At 37.9% G+C, this 20,849-nt stretch overlaps 1 protein-coding gene across 2 annotated transcripts; it reads left to right on the top strand.

Moving 5' to 3' along the window:
- The first annotated feature begins 406 nt into the window (after positions 1-406).
- On the top strand, positions 407-14,025 carry LOC119784585 (probable E3 SUMO-protein ligase RNF212). Of its 2 annotated transcripts, none has more exons than XM_038286705.1 (13): positions 407-529; positions 745-861; positions 3,472-3,533; positions 3,656-3,730; positions 3,829-3,885; positions 6,506-6,564; positions 6,669-6,728; positions 7,514-7,578; positions 9,304-9,364; positions 9,780-9,819; positions 9,958-10,012; positions 13,193-13,256; positions 13,756-14,025. In XM_038286705.1, exons 2-13 carry the CDS (start codon positions 753-755, stop codon positions 13,880-13,882), a joined length of 834 nt encoding a protein of 277 aa, XP_038142633.1. In that variant the 5' UTR covers positions 407-529; positions 745-752; the 3' UTR covers positions 13,883-14,025. The 2 variants fall into 2 exon arrangements, with proteins under 2 accessions (XP_038142633.1, XP_038142632.1); XM_038286704.1 differs by having other exon boundaries at positions 9,777-9,819.
- Positions 14,026-20,849: the final 6,824 nt, after the last annotated feature.

The raw sequence follows: 20,849 nt of genomic DNA, 5'->3' as shown, positions 1-20,849 counted from the left end.
CACTGCAGAAATAAATAGGGAAAAACCAGAAAAAAATATTATAACATGCACATAAATAAATACTTAAAAAAAAAATCAGAAATACATAAATAAAGTTGAAGATTATAACAGACAATAAATAAATAAGGTAATTATCGTAAAGGTGAAAAAAACAAAGAAGCAAATTAAAAGAGATATATACATTTATGTCTCAATGTATAATTTAATTTCTATCTGCATTTATTTTTTTATAGTATTTTTGGGGGGCAATTAATTTTAAGCTTATTTATTTTCGGAGCATTTATTTATTTCTGTATTTATTTTTATTTAGTTTTTTAGTTTTAGTGGCAGGATTGGTCCTCCATACTCGGGAACGCGCAAATTAAGTAAAAAGTGGCTGGAGCGAGCTTCACGCAGCTTGTCAGGTGTCATCGAAGAAGAAGTAGAGGAAGAAGAAAAGCAGAAATGAAAAAGAAGAAAAACTGACCGATAATTATGTGAAATTATATTAATAAATTCAAAAGACCTGCTGATTACAGACTTATAACAGGTAATTAACAATGAAACAAATACATGAATTAACTTTTGATTAATTTGTTGGCATAATGTTAGCATGCTAAGTTAGCTCTTAGCTTCCCTTTAGAGTAATCTGAACATTGTTGCCTGCTACTGCCTGAAACAAAGATTCAGTGCTATAACCAACAAAGAAAATTAGATACACCAATAATTTCTCAATAATATAATACTGATTTTATTCACTTTCAGGTCTGCTAATGTCTTACTGGGTCTGCTGCAACTCCTGCTTTCTCCATCCAAGTTCTGAGTGTAAGCTAGCAGTGAGCTCCTGTGGCCATGTCATCTGTAGTGTCTGCTATCAGAAAGGTAGAAACACTTTAGTTAGCTTGTAATGTCTATGGGCTACAGATCTACAGCTTTGATCAGAGAGAAACGTCCATTTTAAGGCTTTATGGGAGTGTTAGTTTTTATGATTAAAGCAGAGTTTAAATCCCACAACACCTTCAGTCCCAGATTGCTCCATGCTTGCCATTGCGCCTTAGGGGAAGAGTTAAATTCAGTGTATTCTCATTATGAGTTCGTATTAAATCGTACGAAAAGTTATGCACCGTAATTTCGTACGTTTTGGACTTTTTTTTCGTCGTATGCGCATGCGCATCTTACGCACCATTCAAGAACATAGAATTTAAAATACAATTAGCCCTAACCCTAAGATATAAAACAGCAAGCAACGTAGTTAGAGACATGAAGAAGTGATTATTGCACTGTTTTACGTCCGTCCGCGGGGCTGCTTTTTTTGTCGTCTGCCTGCGCATGCGCACTGATCTGTTTTTTTATTTTTAGGAAAAACGTACGAAATAGTGTGCAAAACTTTTCGTACGATTTCATACGAACTGATAATGAGAATATGTTGCTTAAATTTCATCCTAATTTGGCAGTGATCATTAAAGTCGATTATCCTTTTATTGATGGATTGAAACAGTTCTGGGTGTAATGTTGATTAATTTTGAATAGAATATCCCTTTATTGTCGCACTATGGGGAAATTCGGGTGTTTACAGTAGTAAAAAGATTATGGAAAAAATTGTCACACAAATGACAAAAACTGTATAAGAATAACATAATAGCTAAAAGATAAACAATAAAATACTGTACTGTAAAGTGATTGAACATAAATACTGTGCACCTGGAGAATAAATAACCAATATACAGCTATTAACATTTTTATAGTAATGGATATTTAAATATAGCAGCAACATAAGAGATGTGCAAAATTACAGCAGCAGTATTGTTTGTTAGGGCTGGGTATTTTCAGCAAAGTCCTGAATTGATTTGATTTTGATTCATACAGTTCTAAATCGATTAATTTCGATTCAATCTGTTTTTACAATAATGAAAGTGGTTCAACTGTGCTTCAAAATACTAATGTGTTTTATTTTTTCCTGTCATATTAAATGCAAAATGCAAACTTGTAAATCAGACAGTTTAAACTTGAGATGGGAACAAAACTGTCTCAAAAGTGCAAACTTGTTTGTGAAAAGTGAAAAAGTGAAGCCTCACTCGAGCAAGCAGCACAGTGACACAGTGGGGACACAGCAGACATGCATGAGCTGCATTATCTTCACTGCAAAAACCATATTTGCAGCTTATCTGTATCAACTACAGGGTGTTTGCTGGTCAGCCCCCATTTGTTAATGTCTTCATTCATTATTTGCAGCTGTCTGGCTTGAAGTCATCTTGAGTGCATCTTTCCTGCTTATTGGAATGTGAACGTCACGCGCGTCACTATAAAACTAATCGATCTCATTCCCTAGACATCGATTTTGCAAAAATGTAAAGGAATCGAACCAAAATCCATTTAATCAATTTTTTTACCCAGCCCTATTGTATGTTTAAAAATAAAAAAATCATAGTCTAATGATGCTTTTTTCCACATCTTATGACTCTATATTATCTTTCAAAACGTAATGCTCACCTCGAGTGTGTGCTCCTATTCAGTGTTTTTCATTCAACAGTTTCATATTTATTTTCACAGGTTTCTAAGCCCCCTAGTAATGTATATTTATATATAGATATAGATAGATATAGCTGTTTTTATCCTATCACTTTCACCTCCACTATTTTGACTGTTTTTCAGTTTTTTTTTGTATTGTTGAAAATGTGCTGTATATGGATATTTAACCTTCCTAGAATTGTGATGTTAGCTAAATGTATCCGTTTAAAACCAGTCTGAATGTGTGGTTATGATCCTATCTTAACCTTACTGCTACACTTTCTTACCTGGGAATAAGTTAGGATATTTCTAGACTTACCCAAGCATCATCAAGCTATTTATTGTAAGCATGTAATAAAGCAGAACTGGCTGTTTTCAAGGTTCACAGTAAATTTTGCAGTGTTAAAGTAACACTAGGAGTGCGTTTGGTCCCACTCGGAATTAGTGTTAAATTAGAACTCTACGTAATAAATATTTTACTCCAGTTGTTGTAATAACTCTAAAACAGTCAATGTACTTTGACACTGCATGTGGAATTTACTGTGTGAGCCCAGCTTAACACGGTGATGTACCGAGAGTTTGCAGACCAAAAGGGAGCCTCCTGCTCCACAATTAGCACCTAGGAAGAAATCCACAGCTGCCTATGTGGCCAAACCTAATTTACCCTGGAGGAAAGTTGGATGGTCACAGAAGATGAAGCTGTTTGGTCAGAATAGTAACTATCTAGGAATTAGGAAGAGGATTTCATACATTAGGAGTATCTTCCAGGAGATGATGCTGGAAGCATCAACTATGAAGATGTTGTTCAATTTCAGCTTGCTAACTCCTCCAGCAAAAAAACCCAAGTATTTTATGTTAATAAGAGATTTCTTGTACATCAATCTCAGTTGTTGCTCTAAAGGTTGACCTCTGTATCACTTCATCTTAACCCTATACAGATCAAGAATCGTATTTGTAATCCATAACGCTGTTGCAATCTTTCAGGAAGCCATGGCAGGTGTTTGATATGCGGCGCCCAGTGCCAGGTATCCCCCCTCTCAGACAAAGTAAGCATATTTTACTCCTATCGCACAGTGGCTAAAGTCGTGTTTGTGGGATTACTGCATACAGTGTAACCTTAGATTTCTGCTTTCCTTGCATTTAAATTTAATGTTTGTATTTATTGTAGAGCAGCTCGGATGTGAAGGCCTTGTTCTCTGACATTGGTTCTGTGGCAACCAGACATCTGACAGAGATTGGGAAAGTTTGTACAATTTAATTGTTCTTATTCGATTATTGTGCATAAAAAGAAGCAATAACTCAGAAAAAAACTGCAGACATGGAAGTTTTCTTTCTTCACAGGTTCTAACATTTCAAGCACGACACCAGAAGAGGTTACTGAATTACTACAAACAAAAGGTGACAGACTTTTATTTGCGTTCTTAGTCAGTATGTGCATGGCTTTGGAAATATTTTCATGCTTTTTCAGTTTTTGCTAATGCAGTCAGATAACAAGTAATAAACTTCAACCCATAACTGTGAAATTGAAGGAAAATCTCTGGTCTTCAACATTTTGAAAAATAGGAATCCAAAATGTGAGGCGCATTTGTGTGTAGGCCTCCTGAGTCTGTGTGGCTGCAGGTCTCTGAGTTTATCTCCACCAGCTTTGAATATCTACAGACCAAGTTTCCTCTCTGTTAAGCAGTTCCAGTTCAATCAGAGCGGTACATTCTCATTTGGATTTATGTTTGGACTTTGACTAGACCACTCTAACACATTGTGTGCTTTGATCTAAACCGTCCATTGTATCTAACAGGCTACCTGTAACTACAGACCTCTAGGCTGCTTCTCTGATCTATCCTCTCCTTGTTAGTCTCAATAGATATCCCTGTCTCAGTAGGTGGGCAGGTGGTCCTCCCTCTCCATGCTCAGGTGATGGATTGGTCAGAGCTCTAGGAGACAATCAAAGCTTAGGATATCCTAGAATTATTATTATTCTGCTTTAAACTGAAGCATAACCTCTGCTTTGATCTGTTTTTATGTGAAACAGTGAAACTTATTTTAATCATGCAGCGCTTGACTCTTCTAACTAGGAAGTTGGTTGTATGCATTTTATTAAGGGGTATCAGCGTAATGGGTAAATAAACATGCTGATGACGGTTATCGGTTAAGACTCAAACTCACTGCGGATCCAGACATTTGAATTGAGAAAGCTTCCTGGAGAGGTGGCGAAATGTCTTCAAATCTTGGAAACCAAGTCCAGTTGATATTTTTTGAATTTTTGCGGAATGGTAAATAAACACTTTTCAGATTCACATTGATAAGAGAGATCTATCATTTTCCTTTAGCTTGACAGTTATAGAAAATTTTGTGTTATTCTGGCACATAAAATCCCCCATCATACATGAGAGTTTTTGGCTGTAAAGTGACAAAATGTGGAAAAAGTATAAATAAGTATAAATACTTTCCCAGTTCCTAATATGCAGTTTGATAACATTGCAGAAGAGAAACTTTTTTTTTTTTTTATTGTGAATAAAGATAAATATCTCAATTAGGGCTGCAACTAACGATTATTTTAAAAATCGATGAATGGACGATTATTTTTTCGATTAATCGATGAATCGGACAAAAAATATTTTTTATATTAACCTCTTTATTCCAAAATAAACATTTTAGACAGAACAAACAAGCACACAAGTACAGGTTGCTTATTAACTGTACTGGTGCAATATGAAAAATAAATGTTTGTGTTAAAACTACGCAAACTTACATGAGAAATGTAGCTGTACATCCACAAAATATAGGGTACTTTGTTTCATAAAGCGCAAAAAAGACAGGCATTTTTGTTTTTAAAAGCCTCTAAGGGGTTCAAACAATAGGCCCCCCATTTCAACAAATGAGTTTTTTTAGACTAGAAGAATTCTGCCTTTTAAGACAGGAAAGTATAGCAGTTAAAGTTGCTGCTTGAGAAAATACTGAACCATAGAGATAAAAATAGCCCTGTGATTCAAATTATAAATTGTATTTGGAATAAAAATGAGAGAACTAGGGGTGCTAAAAACACATCCTCCAAAGACAGATATTTACATGGGAATGTGGCAAATATAATTAATTGACATATTACTGATCTTGCTGGATTTTATTCTGCTTTACTTCCATAAATTGCAGGATCTTCTTTACTTTATCTTTGCCAGAAGATTTAAACTTTAAAAGCCTTGCCCTCATAATTTGCAAGTTAATTTATTTATAAAGTAAATGTAAACGCTGCTTAAGCTAATTCAAATGAAATTAAAAGTAAAATAAGTAGCCAACCTTATCACTGTCTGTAACCTACTAACACGGTAAGGAAAGCATCAGATGAGCGAACTGAGAAACTAACGTTACGTTTCCCCACTTTAAAACCAAACAAACATGGTGGTTCCGTGCCATGTTAATTTCTTTTGAAAAAAGTTGCATGTTATCATTTTTTTCGCTTTACAAAGCGCAGGCTATTTTAATTATTGTGATCAATTTGCGCCGTCAATCCCGGTGCATGCGCGCTTCATTTGCAGTCTGGACGCTGTGGGTAAGCATCCTGCTGGCTCTGACTGCAGCGCTACCTGCGGGAGCGGAGGGATGCGCCCCACGGCAGAGTAGGAATGATACATGCTTTCAGGTAAGAGTCTCCAAAAGCCGCCAGTGAAACCGTAAAAAGTCGCCAGATTTGTCGCTAGTCGCTTTTTTGAAAAATACAGTAGTCGCTGGAGGGGTCTGAAAAGTCGCTGAGTTGGCAACACTGCACCTGCGGCGCTTACTCGCTCTGCCATATTTTTTTTTCTTCCTCTTTCAGTCAAGAGGCAGTGATGACGGCGCGGCGGATGACGCAATAATCGCGCGACACAACTAATCGATGATGAAATTCGTTGCCAACGCTTTTAAAAGTCGATTTTTATCGATTTTATCGATTCGTTGTTGCAGTCCTAATCTCAATATTCTGTTGACATTAATGTAACATAGGTAAACCTCCTGATAATATTCTGCAGTTTTTATATTTTTATAGAGTCAGAAACTAGAAGAGTCGTTGGTAAAAATGAAGCAAGAAATGCAGCAGATGGCAAAGTAAGTAAAACCTGCAGAACAATGGATCAGAGTCACTTCTATGGTTTCTGTACCAAACTGTATGAGAAGATTGGAGGGTTTCTGATTTCTTTTTTATTTTAAAGGATGCTGAATGAACAGAGAGCCTACAGTGCAAAGCTGGAGAGCGCCCTTCAGCACCGCAGGTCAGACATACAACATGTAGATGTTAAACTTGCTTGTTTATTCCAGCTCTACTATATAGATCGTTTGTCAACCTAACGGTCTATCATACCCTAAAGAACTGTTGGACTCTTCCATCCTCTCGTAAAATATGTTTTATTGTTTTTATGTTATGCAAATATTCAGGTACCTTTTTAGCTATTTTCCACAATTATCACCTTGTATAAAAACCTAGAAAACTTGGACTTTTTAAAGCTGCTGCTGCAGAATTCTGCATGTTCTATATCTTCACATTTTTTATTTTTTTCATATATATTAAAATGACCCTTCCTGTACAGTTTTTTGATTTATTATAATTGTAATTTTCGTCTTTTTGAAGTTTTGCAGGACCATAAACCCAGTATGGGTTTGCTTGATTCTGCACTAGATGGCACTATTGATCCATTTACACCTGAACTATACCAGAATCAGCACAGAACCTACACTGAGGGCTCTGAGAGCTGATTGAATAAAGTTATGGCAAATATAGAAGTACAAACAGAAGTAGTATTATTTTTACAAATAAAAGCAATCCAGAATCCTAATTATACAACATGCTCTTAAATTGTCTGTATAGCCTAAAGGGAAATGTTCCTTAAATTAATGAGAAGTTAAACAGTTTGTTTTTGGAGTTTTTCAGCTCTGCTGTAACAAAAACGGTTTCCCCAATCCCTTACCTGTTATTATTTTACTGTAGAAAGCTAAGCCGTTATGTAATTGTTGAATTTAAAGTAATAAATTCATATACATTTTTATTCTTTTTCCATAGCTTAAAACCATCATCTGTGTCTCCAGTTCCCAGCAGTCCTCAGACCTCACATGGAAATAAACAAGGTAGACATAGCTAAAGGTTTTACAGCATTCAATGTTCTTTCTGAGCTATAAATACTTTACAGCAAGAACCATTTTATAAATATACCTATGTTAGCCATTCTAAATCAGGATTATAATGTCCTGCGTGATGTTTATTATCATATCTTGATATGATTTAAACTCTTCTGCTGCAGTCAAAGCTGCTTGTTTTTAAGAGAGGAGCAAATATGCAGGCAGTTTGGAAAGATAAACATCTCCGTTTCTCCATTTGGACCGTTCAGCTGCAGCCTACATGCTGTACTGTGCTCTGTGGAGGAAAGCCAACAGCGCAAACCTTCTGCAACTACTAACACTAAAGAACAAGCACAACAAAAAGAGATGCTAACCTTGCCTGCTAGCTGATTTCTTGTGGTACTTGTGCATTCACAAACACACAGGCAATCATCTTTTACCGCTCCGGCTTACATCATTCGATTCCAGCACAAAATGGGTCGGCTAATCACTTTGCAATATTATGGTTTAAGGCGGGACATATAACTGGGAGGAAAGCAAGAGCTGTTGAGCCTATAGCTGAACCAAAATAAAAATGTCAGCGTGGGAGGACATACATCTGGCTGCCGCTTTTACATTTGTTTGTGTCTGAATCCAGGATTTTATCTTTGAAAGAGGAACAGCAAGAGCATGAAAGTGTAAGCTGCTCTCATGGTGTCTGCTGCTGTTTCATCTGTTATCGTGATTGGCTAAAACCTAAAACCAAAGTCTGGTAGGCGGGCACTAAATATTGCTTCTCCCAGTCAGCTTGAAAGGTTCTGCTGAATGGTTGCTTCTTTCAGCAGATTCAATGGCAGCAGTCCTAGATTGATAATGTGTGGAAATAAACCAGATTCCTTCACATTATCAGTCTGGATTAGCAGGTTAGAAAAACACAAAAAATTGTAAAAACAACACAGAGTAAATAACGCTGCAAAAAACAGAAGCGCATCAGACCACTAGAGTGAGTCGACCACTAGGTCAGATGGGACTGCAGCATATTAGTGGGTAAATACACAGCTTGTTCTGTTATATATATATAAAAAAACATTACATGTTTAAAAAAAGATTAAGGTAAATTTACCTTTTCTTCATTTTGTCCAATTATTTTCTGGAAATCCTGTCTTTATTGAGGCGCTGGTTGCACTACGCTTGATGCAAAGCTTCTGAGTCATGTTTCTACCTGTTGGCCAAAGCATTTTAAAATTTTTTTTTTATTTGTACAAACGCATATTTTTTTCTCCATAATTTTTTTAAATAAAGAACCGAATAACATTAATCGGACTAAAGTTCAAAAGAGGAACACACTGCAAAAAATAAGTATGTCAGTTTTTCTAAAAAAAAAAAATCTATTGATTGTTTTCTTGAATTAAGGAGGTAAGTGAAAAACTCTGTCAATGGACCAAGATAATTTACATTTAAATTAAGAAAAAACATTTGCAGTCTCTTACTTCTAGTGCATATTATATGATTATCTTATTTAAGAGTAAAGATACTCATTCCATTGACAGATCATCTTATTTTCCAACCAAATTAAGGATAAAAACATTTATTTTAGGAAATTTTAACTCTTATCAGAATGTTTTTGCAGTGCAGATTAGTTGCTGTTCTCTGAGCTTTAGAACTCCAGCTGTATTAACTTGATTGCCTCTGCATCACTCAGAAAATGCGGATATTTATTTTTATTTTCTTTTATTATTTGTCGTCTGCATTTAGTCCTTCAGATTCCATATAACTCTGGTGTGTTCCTCCCACGACATGCTTCGACCACAAACATGTGAGTATTTATCTCCAGTAGTGCATTTTTATGTCCATCAATATGGAGCCTCTTTAACCTTCCTTTTTAGCTCATTGTCACATCAAACCATATTTAATTTAGTATATAAGGAAAGCTTTAGTTATTACACCTCCTGGGTCACACCTGATGTCCTACGGTAGATTGTTCTTACCTGAGGCTCTTCACACACAGCTATTTTCTCAGATTTGGATATGGAAACCATTTTATACATTGGATCTACTCCTGTTAATTGATCCGGCTCTGGATTTCTAGATTTGTCACTTTAAAAGGAAAAAGTGTTTGTGTTGCGTCAAACCTTTGGTGCCTTAAAGGAAACGGTTAAAGGCACCACTGCGGTGTTCAGCCAGCTGAACCCAACAGAACTAATGAAGTGTGCCTTCCTGTCTGGCAGCAGTGAAAGCATGGAGGTGGATGAAAGGAGTCTGTTAAGGAAAGTAGGTGCCATTAATTCACCCTCACTCACAACTCCACCTAAAGACAATTCCCTCAGATTATACAGCATCATGAAACTTAAGGGCAGTGAAGGCTCTGAGGTAATCGGCTACATTTCTCTGCTTATTTTTCTGCTTCAGCCGAACTCTGCGCCCAGGCTGTCAGTCATGAAGCCTCCTCAAGACGGAAGAATGGGTATGTACTCCACCTCTACGCCAGTCTTTCAGCTTTTATTTCCCCTTTGTGTCACGGTGGGAGTGGCAACCATGTCAGACTCTGCCTCTGACACAAGAAGGGTGTTTACTTAGAAATTAAATTGCAGGCACATCTCAATAACTCCCAATACAATCTAGAAGTTATATTATTTTAGACTTCCTGTATCTGATATCCATTCTTTATTATTTCAGCAGACTGTCTTACAGTCTGGTAAGGCTCAATACTCTCTGGTCTGAAAACAGACTTGACCACTCACAGCATGGGAGGCGCGCCCATAATGCAACAACGCATTTCTGTAACCATACCGATAAAGACTGCAGCTGCAACAGAGGCATGTTTCAATGTTATTGTATTCCAGAAGAGCTGTTTATATTATTTAAAATTTAGCAGCTGGCTGCTTTAGCAGCTTTTCTTTAAAAAAAAAAGATGTTTTTGCATCACATCCATATTTGATTGGTTCTTAACTGCTTCCTCCAACTCTGTTGGTCTCGCATTTGAAATTAGGCCCCACCTGCTTCTTTCCAGACCAATATGCTGTGGACACAGTCTGGCTGGCCAGGCTGAGGAGAACCAGAACTGGAATTCTGCTCAGTGGTCCATAGTCCTCCTCTAGGATTAAACTTTCATTTGGGAATCTAGGTCCCAGAGTCTGGAGGAAGACTCAGTAGAACCAGAATCCTGGGTTCTTGAAGTTCCACAACCATTCATGGTCTGGGGCTTCATGTCATCTGCTGGGTTTCCTTATGTCCATTTTAGAGCGCTTTGTGCTTCCTTCTGCTGGAGAGCTTGGTGGAGATCCAGCAGGACTTTAACGGGCCAACACAAAAAGGTACCAAAGCTGGGCCAGTGATGATAGTGGTAGTGGGCTTGACTGGTCCCACCAGAAATCCACAGGGAATCTATAGAGTGAAAAGGAAAATGAGAGATACTGAAACAACAATACAGATGAACAGACTGTGAGCAGCCTGGCTTTACAGAACATCCCAGCAGAACCAGAGGCTGATATTCTCCATTCCATGTTACTCCGATGTAATAATTGAGACAATAGAAGCCTAGACCAGCTACATGAACTGATACTGTGTAGTAAATATGTTCTGTGCTTTTCAATAGGTCCATATTTCTAGATCATTTATTTCTATTTGTCTAATCTGATTTGAAGTTATGTAAGAAACAGATAAAAAACCTTTAGCCTTAATGATCAAAACGAACACTTTAATTGATTTAATCTCCTTTTGGTGTTTTTCAAAGCGGGTTACTGAAACGTTTATAAAGATGCATGTCAAAATGACACTATTTATTTGATTAAATCATTATTATTGAATATTAAGCAGTGAATGTTTATGACATGTTGTTTTTAGGGTGTACAATCCACCAGTTAAACAGTAAAACGTAAACAAGCTGACAGCTTCAGGTTAAGCGTTTCTGTCTCCATAAGGGTTTCACTTGAATTATGGAAAAATAACTGCATTAGTGTTGCCTCAGCTGGGCTGTGCTCATATTATTAATATTGGCAGTGGCAGAATGTAAATGTTTCTTGAATGGAAAGCTAAATATTTATCCTTCTTTCAGCTTTTGTTTAAAGCGTCTTAGATCCGACGGATCGAGTCTTTACATGACGACGGGTGTCATTTATCACAGGAACCGGTGGTTTGTTACCATGTTAGCTAGAAACCTGCGTGTTTCTCTGTAGGGATAAGTTTCCTGCATCCATCTTGTCTGCCTGGAGGTTGTCTAACAGACTTTAGCTGGAAATGGAGGTAGAGGAAACAAACCGATTTATAATTAGCTGCATTATGAGACCAAGCTGCAGCTAAGGTTTCACTATAAACTGTACATGTCATAACACTTTGAGCCCTTCTTGATTTATTTTAAATATTAAACCTTTTTTTTCACGGCAGAATGAATATGAAGCATCTATTATTTTGTAAACAATAATTTGTTATTTGACCTAAACACCAAAGATTCATGTCTAATTAAAAAGAGGCACTGCTCACCGGGCTAACACCTTCCCTGCAATGGAGCTTGGTGGGGGCGGTATCATGCTGTGGGGATGGTTTGTGCAGCAGAAACTGAGTGACAAGACAAGTTAGGGGGTATGATGATAGCAGCCAATGGAGATATTCTGCAGGAAAACAGATCCATTGGCTGCAGGAACAGACTGTGAGAGTCCACCTAGCAGCCCAGGCAGAACCTGGTCTTGACACCTGCTGAACATCTGTGGGAAACCCTGGAAACAGCTGTTTACAGATGCTGTCCTGACTGGGTCAGAGAGGTTCTGCAGAGAATAATGGGAGAAGATGCCCAGAACTGCTGTGCTAAGTAGAGACATATAGGTGCTTCAACAAAACATAAAGTTATGGGTTTAATATACTGAGTAATTTCCAATAATCTATTATTCTAAACCTTTTTTTCAGACTTGAAAGACCATCCTTTTTAGTGGTTTACATGTTTTTAACCAGCTTCATTTGAATCTGCTTTATTCCTTCCATGTTGGACCATGGTCTGCTGTCCCACAGCATGATGCTTCCACCCCTGTGCCTGGCAGCTGGCACAATGTTCCCACGTTTTAAAGCTTCTCTGCCCCGTCTCCTCCAAACGAACATTTTGCTGCTGCTCACCCTTTCCGTCATCTGACTACAGAACCTTTCTCCTTGTGGAACTTGACTCCTCCACATGGGTGTTAGAAAAGTTTGTAAAGCTTGAGAGCAGCCTCTCTGCGGATAATGACTCTGCTGTTTCACCAGTTCTCAGTTTGGGGACGGTTTGAGGCTCTGTGGTTCCAGGGTTCTTCTGGAACGTCCAGTTTCTTTCCATCTCTTCTTCCAGATGTTGGTGAAGTGGTGAGAAATCTAAATGGGATGCTGTTGTTTACAACTACTATCCTGTCTGCATTCAGTCAGGAGCACCAAGGAGAAATTTTCATCATCATTTTAGAAGCAAACACTTATTAATGATCACTGAAATATTATTTCTTTTAAAATAAAGCATTTGTGTGATCATTCCTTGTTGGTAGTGAAATAATCCAGATAAATCAAGAAAACAAATTAAGTAAGAACATCCCAGTCCTCTTTAGATGTTGTATAGATATCTATCTGTATATCTTTTAGTTTTTTTAATTTGTGACGCATTAAGCAAAGATTTTTCTGACTTTTTATACAGGTAACACCTCTCACAGATCCTTCAACCCACTGACCGCCCACTCTACCCACTCAGCCACTGTCAGGTGATCTCCTCTAATAGATGCAAATGAATTATTAAGTAAACTTCTGTTTAAAATCTAGAACCATTTTTCAGTTTTTTATCCTGGTTCTGATTCCTCCAATAAGGTTTCAACATTAATCAAAGATATTGGAACTGGGAATAAAAACATTTCAGTAACTTTAAGGAATCTACATATTATTCACTTATTATTTTTTTTAAATATTAAGATTTGCAACAGCATAAATTTGAAGTAAATGCAATCTATTTTTAAAGCTTTTTTGTATGTGTTAAAATGGTAAAAATCAGTTTAGACAAAGAATTTTAAATTTTTTTGTGTTTATGATGGATATAGTTTTCTCTAAGTAAAGGTAAAAACAGGACTCGCTGGTGAATGAATGTCTTGTTACAGACATCCTGTATCTGACATCCATTCTATATGAGCTTCTTAAAAAGTCAAAGGGAGGAACTTGATTTGTTCTCTGTTGTAAAATCAGAATAACAGGATTTCTGTTGTCTTCCAGCCGCCTCCCTGACACACCTTCAACTCCCCAGTCGTACAGTCAGAGTTCAGTGTGGAGTTCCCCCATCTTCAAACCTCCAGCCTCCTTCAGACGCTCTGTGTCCTCGCTGGGGTTCCCTCCTCCTTAGACAACAACCACTCCCTGTTTTGGTTCTCCTTTTGATGTATAATATAATTTTAATATTAATTGGACTTATATGTATATGTAACAGATGAAACACTGATCGCTCTTTTCTGTCAAACTGCAAGTGAAATAGAATAAAAAGAATTACGCCTCTCTTTACTAAAGCATGTTTCCTTTCTGTGTTTTTTTTCTGCTTTCTCTGCTATTAAACGTAAATACTAATGAAAAGGGAAACATTTAGTTTTCTAGGATCAAGGTCTTAGAACAATGGAGAAGAAAATAAAACCAAGCATTTTCTAATCTGTTTAACTTTAAACCCACAACCTCCACCGCTGCTTTCATGGTCTGGCTGTTGACTCCCTGTTAGTGCTACCTGCCTCACAGGTTTTTTTCCGCTATTTTAAGTAAATTCTCAGGTCACTGAGGGTTAAGTGCAAGCAAAGTGTAAGGTATTTCACCCAGTCCAACTCAAGTCTGCAATAGCTGAACTAAACATCCAGATCACCAGGCTCTAACTCTGAATTATTGACAGTTAACCCTTTAAAGCCAATTGTATTATATTAGATACATGAGTTTTTGAGACCTCTACATCATCAGTGTTATATTTTTATTCTTGAAAACCGTGACTTACACAATAAGATGCAAGTAGTGAATAGAAAACGTTTTAAAGATTATGGAGAAATGCCTTATGTATCAAATTTGATGCAAATAAATGATCTCATATAACTTATACAAAACTTATTTTTTGGTGTCATTTTTCAGAAAGTTTAATGACAACTCTAATAAGAAAAAAAATGAATTCTGTCAATTATTTTATGGTCCAGGCTTTAAAGGGATGACTATCTAAACCTGGATAACTTGCCCTCAGATCTAAATTCCTATATGAACATTTAATAATTATTCAGTCTTGTGATATAAAAAGATATTTAACTTCTAAACCTGCAAGCTACTATCCAAAACACTGCTAACGACTTCTTAAAATTAATTTAAAACTAGGTCCAATCTGACATTCTAATCATAAATTGGCATTTAAGCTCTAAGACAGGAATGGAGGGAGATAACAACTTGTTTATGGTAACTTTGTACAATTTTGTCTCAGTATGGATTCAATTGACAGCAGTTTATTCTTGCCTTTTTATTCTCCTTTGCTTCATGATAAATGACACTAAATCTGGTTTGGGGGGTTTACTTCTGTTCACTCTGAGCTGGACGTTTTTGCATTTAACACATTTGCTTTTAGTTCTAAATTAGTAAGATATTTAATTTTCATCTATATATCACAAAATGATGGAGATGTAGTGTAGGAAGTAAATAAGTGACAGTGCCATGTAATGCTTTCTCCGGCTAATTTTATTTGTTTAACAGTAGATTGAGCACGGGGTGAGGAGGAATCTGTCCTCTTTACCTGTCTGACTTGTCAGTGTTTGCCTAAGCATAGATCCAGACTGGTCAGGAACTCAATCTATCCTGTCTGCAGTGACAGGCTTCTAGACATTATGGAAGCAATGCCCGTTTCTCTAGGTGTGACCCCAAAAATCCTGATGCTTCAGGAAAGAGCATTTTAAAGTGATTGATTAAACACAAACTGTGAATATTGTTTTAGAAGTTGCTGTTTTCTGATGTTTAATAATTTAATCATTACAATCTTTAGCCCTAGATCCAATGTAGCGTTGAGTTTCCTGTGCTGCGACATCCAAAGAAAGGAGCAGGAATTAGGTGGTGCCAAAAAGCATCCTGGCTTATGATTAGAGGTAAAAGGTGACTGAAAGAGGCTGCAGTGATGTTCCCAAGTCGTGTTTGAAGGAATTCTGCCAGAGTACCCTCAGCCAGAGTCCAAGCCTGCCGGATGCAGTTTCTTGTAACATGACTTGTTATTTCACCCTCAAATCTGTTACAAAACAGCTGCAGGTGAGGACAAAGAGCAGCGTATCCACACAGAAACCGGATATCACCTGAAGTCATCTCGGTACGGAAAAGCTCATGCGATGAGGCGGGTGGTAAGGATGTCTGATGTGTTCAGACAGGTTGGTTCCTTCTTAGCAGACCGCCGGTTTTAGCTCCATTGTCCCTGGTTGTCAGGGTGTTGAATAATGTCTATTGAAGGGGGCTCAGGTGTGACTGTGTGTGTGTTCTGGGCCTGCGCATGCAACTTTCAGGCCTTTACTCCAGTGTGTGCGGGATGTTTTTTGTGCAGATTCGGTGGAGCTGATCCTCTTCTGTGCTCCAGTGAGATTTAAAGTCGTTTCCTGTTTTTCAAGGTCCACCTAGAGAGAAACAGCCCCCCCGGGGCAGCCTAAGCTGTTATAATGCCACACATTGATCGGGAAATGACTAAATCAGTGTAATCGCTTCCTTATGAACACACACTGTCTTACAGTTGGGATCTGTTGGACTGTTGGTCCCACAAAAAGGTGTCTTGTTGGAATTTTATAGGCAAAAATTGTCAATTTTATTCTATTTCCCATCTTTCTCTTCTTCTCACATGCACACACAGTCGTGCATAGCCCCAGGCCGTACAAATGAGCTGTGCCACTTCAGAGAGCTAAAGAAAACTATTCTGATGTCAGTGGTAATTATTCAGCAGCGTGTTCCCACAGATTGTTCGCTCTCTCAGCCTCTACCTCTCCATCACATTTGGACTATGTGTGTAAAAAAAAATAGGGAGAGAAGCTTCCCTCTTAATCTGATCCAGACTTCACACTTTGTCACTCAGAATTTCAGTCTCTTACCTTTGGTGTTGTAAGTGTAATCCCCTTTAGGCAAGACATGACACGAACTAAATGATTTCACACTGGAGCTATTTGTCTTTGTGGAGCGCACCGAGAGTGTTCCCTGCCTAAGCCTACGGGGCACAATGTGTGATCTCCATCACTTAAGATGTTTAACATTCAGCTTAAAAATAGAAGAGTGCTGTTGATGATGTTTAAACTGCAGCCCCAAAAAGGTCACAAGGGAAGATTTATTTTATAATGTGGGTGCACCTACACCCTGAGGACAAAGCATTAGAATAATGTGAGCTAAACATATTAGTAATACAGCCCGTCCATGTCACTGGGTGTCACTGGCTCCTGTACTGTTCTAGTTATGGGGAACAAGAAAATGAGCTCAACAATAAGCTTTCCCAGCTTCAGTCCACCAACATTTCATAAAAAATATTGATGCTTGCAATTAATTTACCATCAGATATATTTTATTATATTACATGTTTCATATTATTAGAACACTGTATGATTTTCCATTATGGAGCCGTCTGGAGGAAGGTGAGAAATTTGCAAAAACTTTAGCAGCATTGCTTCCTGCCTCTGCTGAGCTTTAGGAAACTTTAAATTTGGACATTTACAAGCTCCACATGTGTACAGATAGTAACATGAAATTCTCTCCAGTACATGAGTAGAGATTTTCCTGATGCTAAACTTCAGATGCAGCTTTAGCAAACTGACCAGTGGATGTGTTCCTCACTAAAAATAATAACAGTAGCCTATAGTTTTAGAACCTAGAAGACACTACAGCACACTTATATACCTCCACAGTGGAGAAATTCACTTGTCACATCAGCTCAATAGTCAAAAGAAGGTCTCTTATTTAACAGGATTATTGCAAAGGTTATTGCACAGGGTATTAAATAGTAATTGCATTGTAAAGTCTGATGGCAGCAGAGAGGAATGACCTGCAGTAGTGCTCCTTTTTTCCAAACCAGGTTTAAAAGTCTTTCACTAAAGGAGCTGTTCAGCTCCTCTACAGTCTGGTGCATGGGTTAAAGGTGTTGGCCATGACTGATGTTACAACAAGTCTATAGTAACATAGATGATTTGCTTATAGTATATGGTAAGTACATGAAACCAATAATTAAAAAAGAGCAAATCTTCAACCTGTCTTACATCCAAAATGCATAAATAACCTTTAAAGGAAAGAGTTTCCTACAAAAACAACATTAAGAACCCCGTTGTTCTTCATCAACAATAAAGATATGGTCAAATAGTTAGATCTACAAATATGTTCTGAAGAATACCCAAATATGGGCAAAAATTAGTGTTTCCCTATTGTGTGATTCAAATGTTATAATGTTCTGTTCTCACTTAAAAAGGGATAACAGATTATGCTGTGAATTATATTTAGGATAATAAAAGTGAAGGTGAAAAAGCTTCATGTTAAGCTATTTTTCATCCTTTTAAATCATTTCTAATTACGAATCACTATTCACATTTTCCCTTTTGCAGGATTACATTTAAGTCAAAGGAGGAAATAAAGGCAACTAACTGCCTAAAAAAGTCTAACCAAAGTCACATTCTGTTCACACATAGCAAGCTGACATGAATTAAAGGTTAAAGTAAAAAAAAAAAATTATTTGGGCAGAACAAGGGTGAATCTGTGTGGGATTAAAGCTGCAGTTCTTCTATAAAGACTCCAGAGGTTTATTAGAACATTAAAGAAAAATGAGCATCATGAAAATAATGGAACACAGCATTAACGTGAAACATGGTGGTGGCAGCATCATGCTGGGGGGGATTTTGAGATTGAGGTGGAAATTCACCTTCAAACCAGACAACAACTCTGAACATCCAGTCAAAGATACGGCTGCAGAGCCCCTCCATTCAGTCTGAGGTTAGGCAGTAAAATGAGGTGCAACAAAAGATTATGTTTTATTCCTAAAAACATTAATGATTTTCTTTGAATTACAAATTTGTGTTTGATTTTGTTAAGCTCCGCATTGAAAGATAAAGTGGTTTACTGGCACTGTAAGAAGCTCTGCTTGCACAGGTTTTATGTCCTCATATCATAAGCCTACTGCACACAAACAGCTTTTAAAGCTGCTCTGTTCAGCGGCAAATCATTAAAAGTGATGATTGGTCAGTCAGACAAAAACAGATCTGACTTCTCTGATATTCTTCAATCCCGCCTCAGAACCAGTTAGCCGCCATCACTTGCAGGAAGAGAGGTTGTAGCCTCTGTATACCGGACATCATGTTCTCTTTCCTATCCACGCACAGACCGGCTTTTCCTTAAGTCTTCTCAAACATTTTGTCTAAGCAGAGTGCACACAGTTTAGCTTGCAAAGCACATGTCCAGGCGGTGACTGTCTCCTCCCCTCTTTTACCCCCTTACACTCACACAGACACAAACTTGGCAGGATGTAGAGCGAGAAAAAGGGGCCGAAAGACAACACCGAGATTAGGAGGCTTCTGTCACGGCTCTGTTGCAGACTTTAAAAGCCTTGGCTTCCTTCCCCTCAGTCAGATCTCTTTCTTTTCTCACCCTGTCGCTCCACATCCCTCTCTTTTCATGGGAGGAAGGTAAACATTTGGCCCATGGGCAGCAGAGAAAGGGGGGGAAAGATGGAGGGAAGGGATGGGTGGAAGAAGGATGGAAGCCGCCTGTTGCTCCTTTTTGTGTTTTTGTTTCCCCAGTTTTAATAGAGGCTTTGTGGCTGTGTGGAGGATGATTAGAGAGGGAGAGATATGCAAACAGAGCAGCATTTCAATGCCAGCCAGGTGTCTCTGTGTTGTTCTCATCTGGAAGTGTGTGTGATGCATGCATGCTTTTGTGTTTTTGCGAGTATCTGAGTGTGCACGCTGCACATGGACGTCATCGAACTTTGTGCAGGTGAGGGCGCATGTGCATCTGCATCTCTCGGGTTTCAGTGATCTGCCTCTCCCAGGTGTGTGTGTGTGTGAACTTTTCATGGTCATTGACTCCTTTCACCTGAGTGCTCCTTTCAAAGTGAAAAGAAGGTTGATGGTAAAGAGCTCTTTGGGTAGCTTCTCTTCATCACCAACCGCAGCTGCTGTTGACTTAAGGGCCCAAGAATCTCCTGTATGAGTTTCCAGCCCTTTTAACTAACCAACTGCAGAGCCCTCCACCCAGAAAGCAAAGGTTAAAGGTCAAATCACGTGCCATGCCAGTAGACATGCCGTATGCCATTGTAATGGCCAGAGAAGGCACGACTGCAGAGGTTTAGAGGGAAAAAAAACACTTGATGGTGAGAAACTGTAAACAAAGTTTAAGGAGGTCACCCCAAAAAAAAGCTGCTTCCTTTAATGGCATCATGACAATGATTCTGTTGGAGCTCTGTGTGCTGCAGACAAGCTTTAAAAACCTGGTGGAGAAGCTGTGGAAGCTAGAAGAGGTCAAACAAGTTCTGTACCAACATGGCCAGTCAGAGAGGAAGAAGCCATCCCTCCAACAACAAGATGAAGCACATGATTACAGTTTGAAACTGCTCTAAGATAAAAATAGACTATTTTAGAGGAGTTTCCTTTAGTCTGAGCAAACTTAAACTAAAAGTTTTTGGACATGATGACTCTCATTCCAATCGGAGAAAAGTAGTAAGTATCTTTACTTTTTCTGCAGGATTGTTGGCCTTTGACACTCTTCCCAGAATGGAACATCATATGGAAATATTAACATGAGAAATCAGACAGGAAACGGATAATAAAATAACCCTCAGCATACCATCAAACTAGCAGCATGAAGCCCTGATCTCCTTGCCAAGAAAAAGGTGTCAGAAAAGCTGGAATGTTGTTTGACAGTTTTTGGACCCTGAGATGTTCTCTGATGAGGAACTGACCAAAGACTGCAGGAGGATATTTGAGATGATCATGCTTACATTCAGGTCCACAAATATTGGAAAAAATAACAGAATACTTATTTTCTTATAAAAAATATATTAGAAATGAAACAATGTGTAATTAAACTGAAGGCTTTGGGCTTCAATTTAAGGATATTTACAACCAAACAGGTGAAAAGTGCAGGAATAACAATCCTTCAAATGTGTGCCTCCCACTTTTGAAGGGATCTCACCCATTAGTTTTAAATACTTGGTTACAAATCCTTTGCAGTCAATCCCAGTGTGAAGACTTGAAGCCATAGATGTCACTAAATCCAAGTTTTCATCTCTACGGCAAATGTCCTCAGTTTAGACAGATTTTATTTGTCATTTTGTTTACACAAGTGTAAAACAAAAACAAATTTCA

This window comes from Cyprinodon tularosa, unplaced genomic scaffold (assembly GCF_016077235.1).
Source record: "Cyprinodon tularosa strain WSP-4 unplaced genomic scaffold, ASM1607723v1 ctg229, whole genome shotgun sequence".
In the NCBI taxonomy this organism is placed as follows: domain Eukaryota; kingdom Metazoa; phylum Chordata; class Actinopteri; order Cyprinodontiformes; family Cyprinodontidae; genus Cyprinodon; species Cyprinodon tularosa.
The sequence above is the reverse complement of the archived record's forward strand: the minus strand, read 5'-3'. Positions and strand labels throughout refer to the sequence as shown.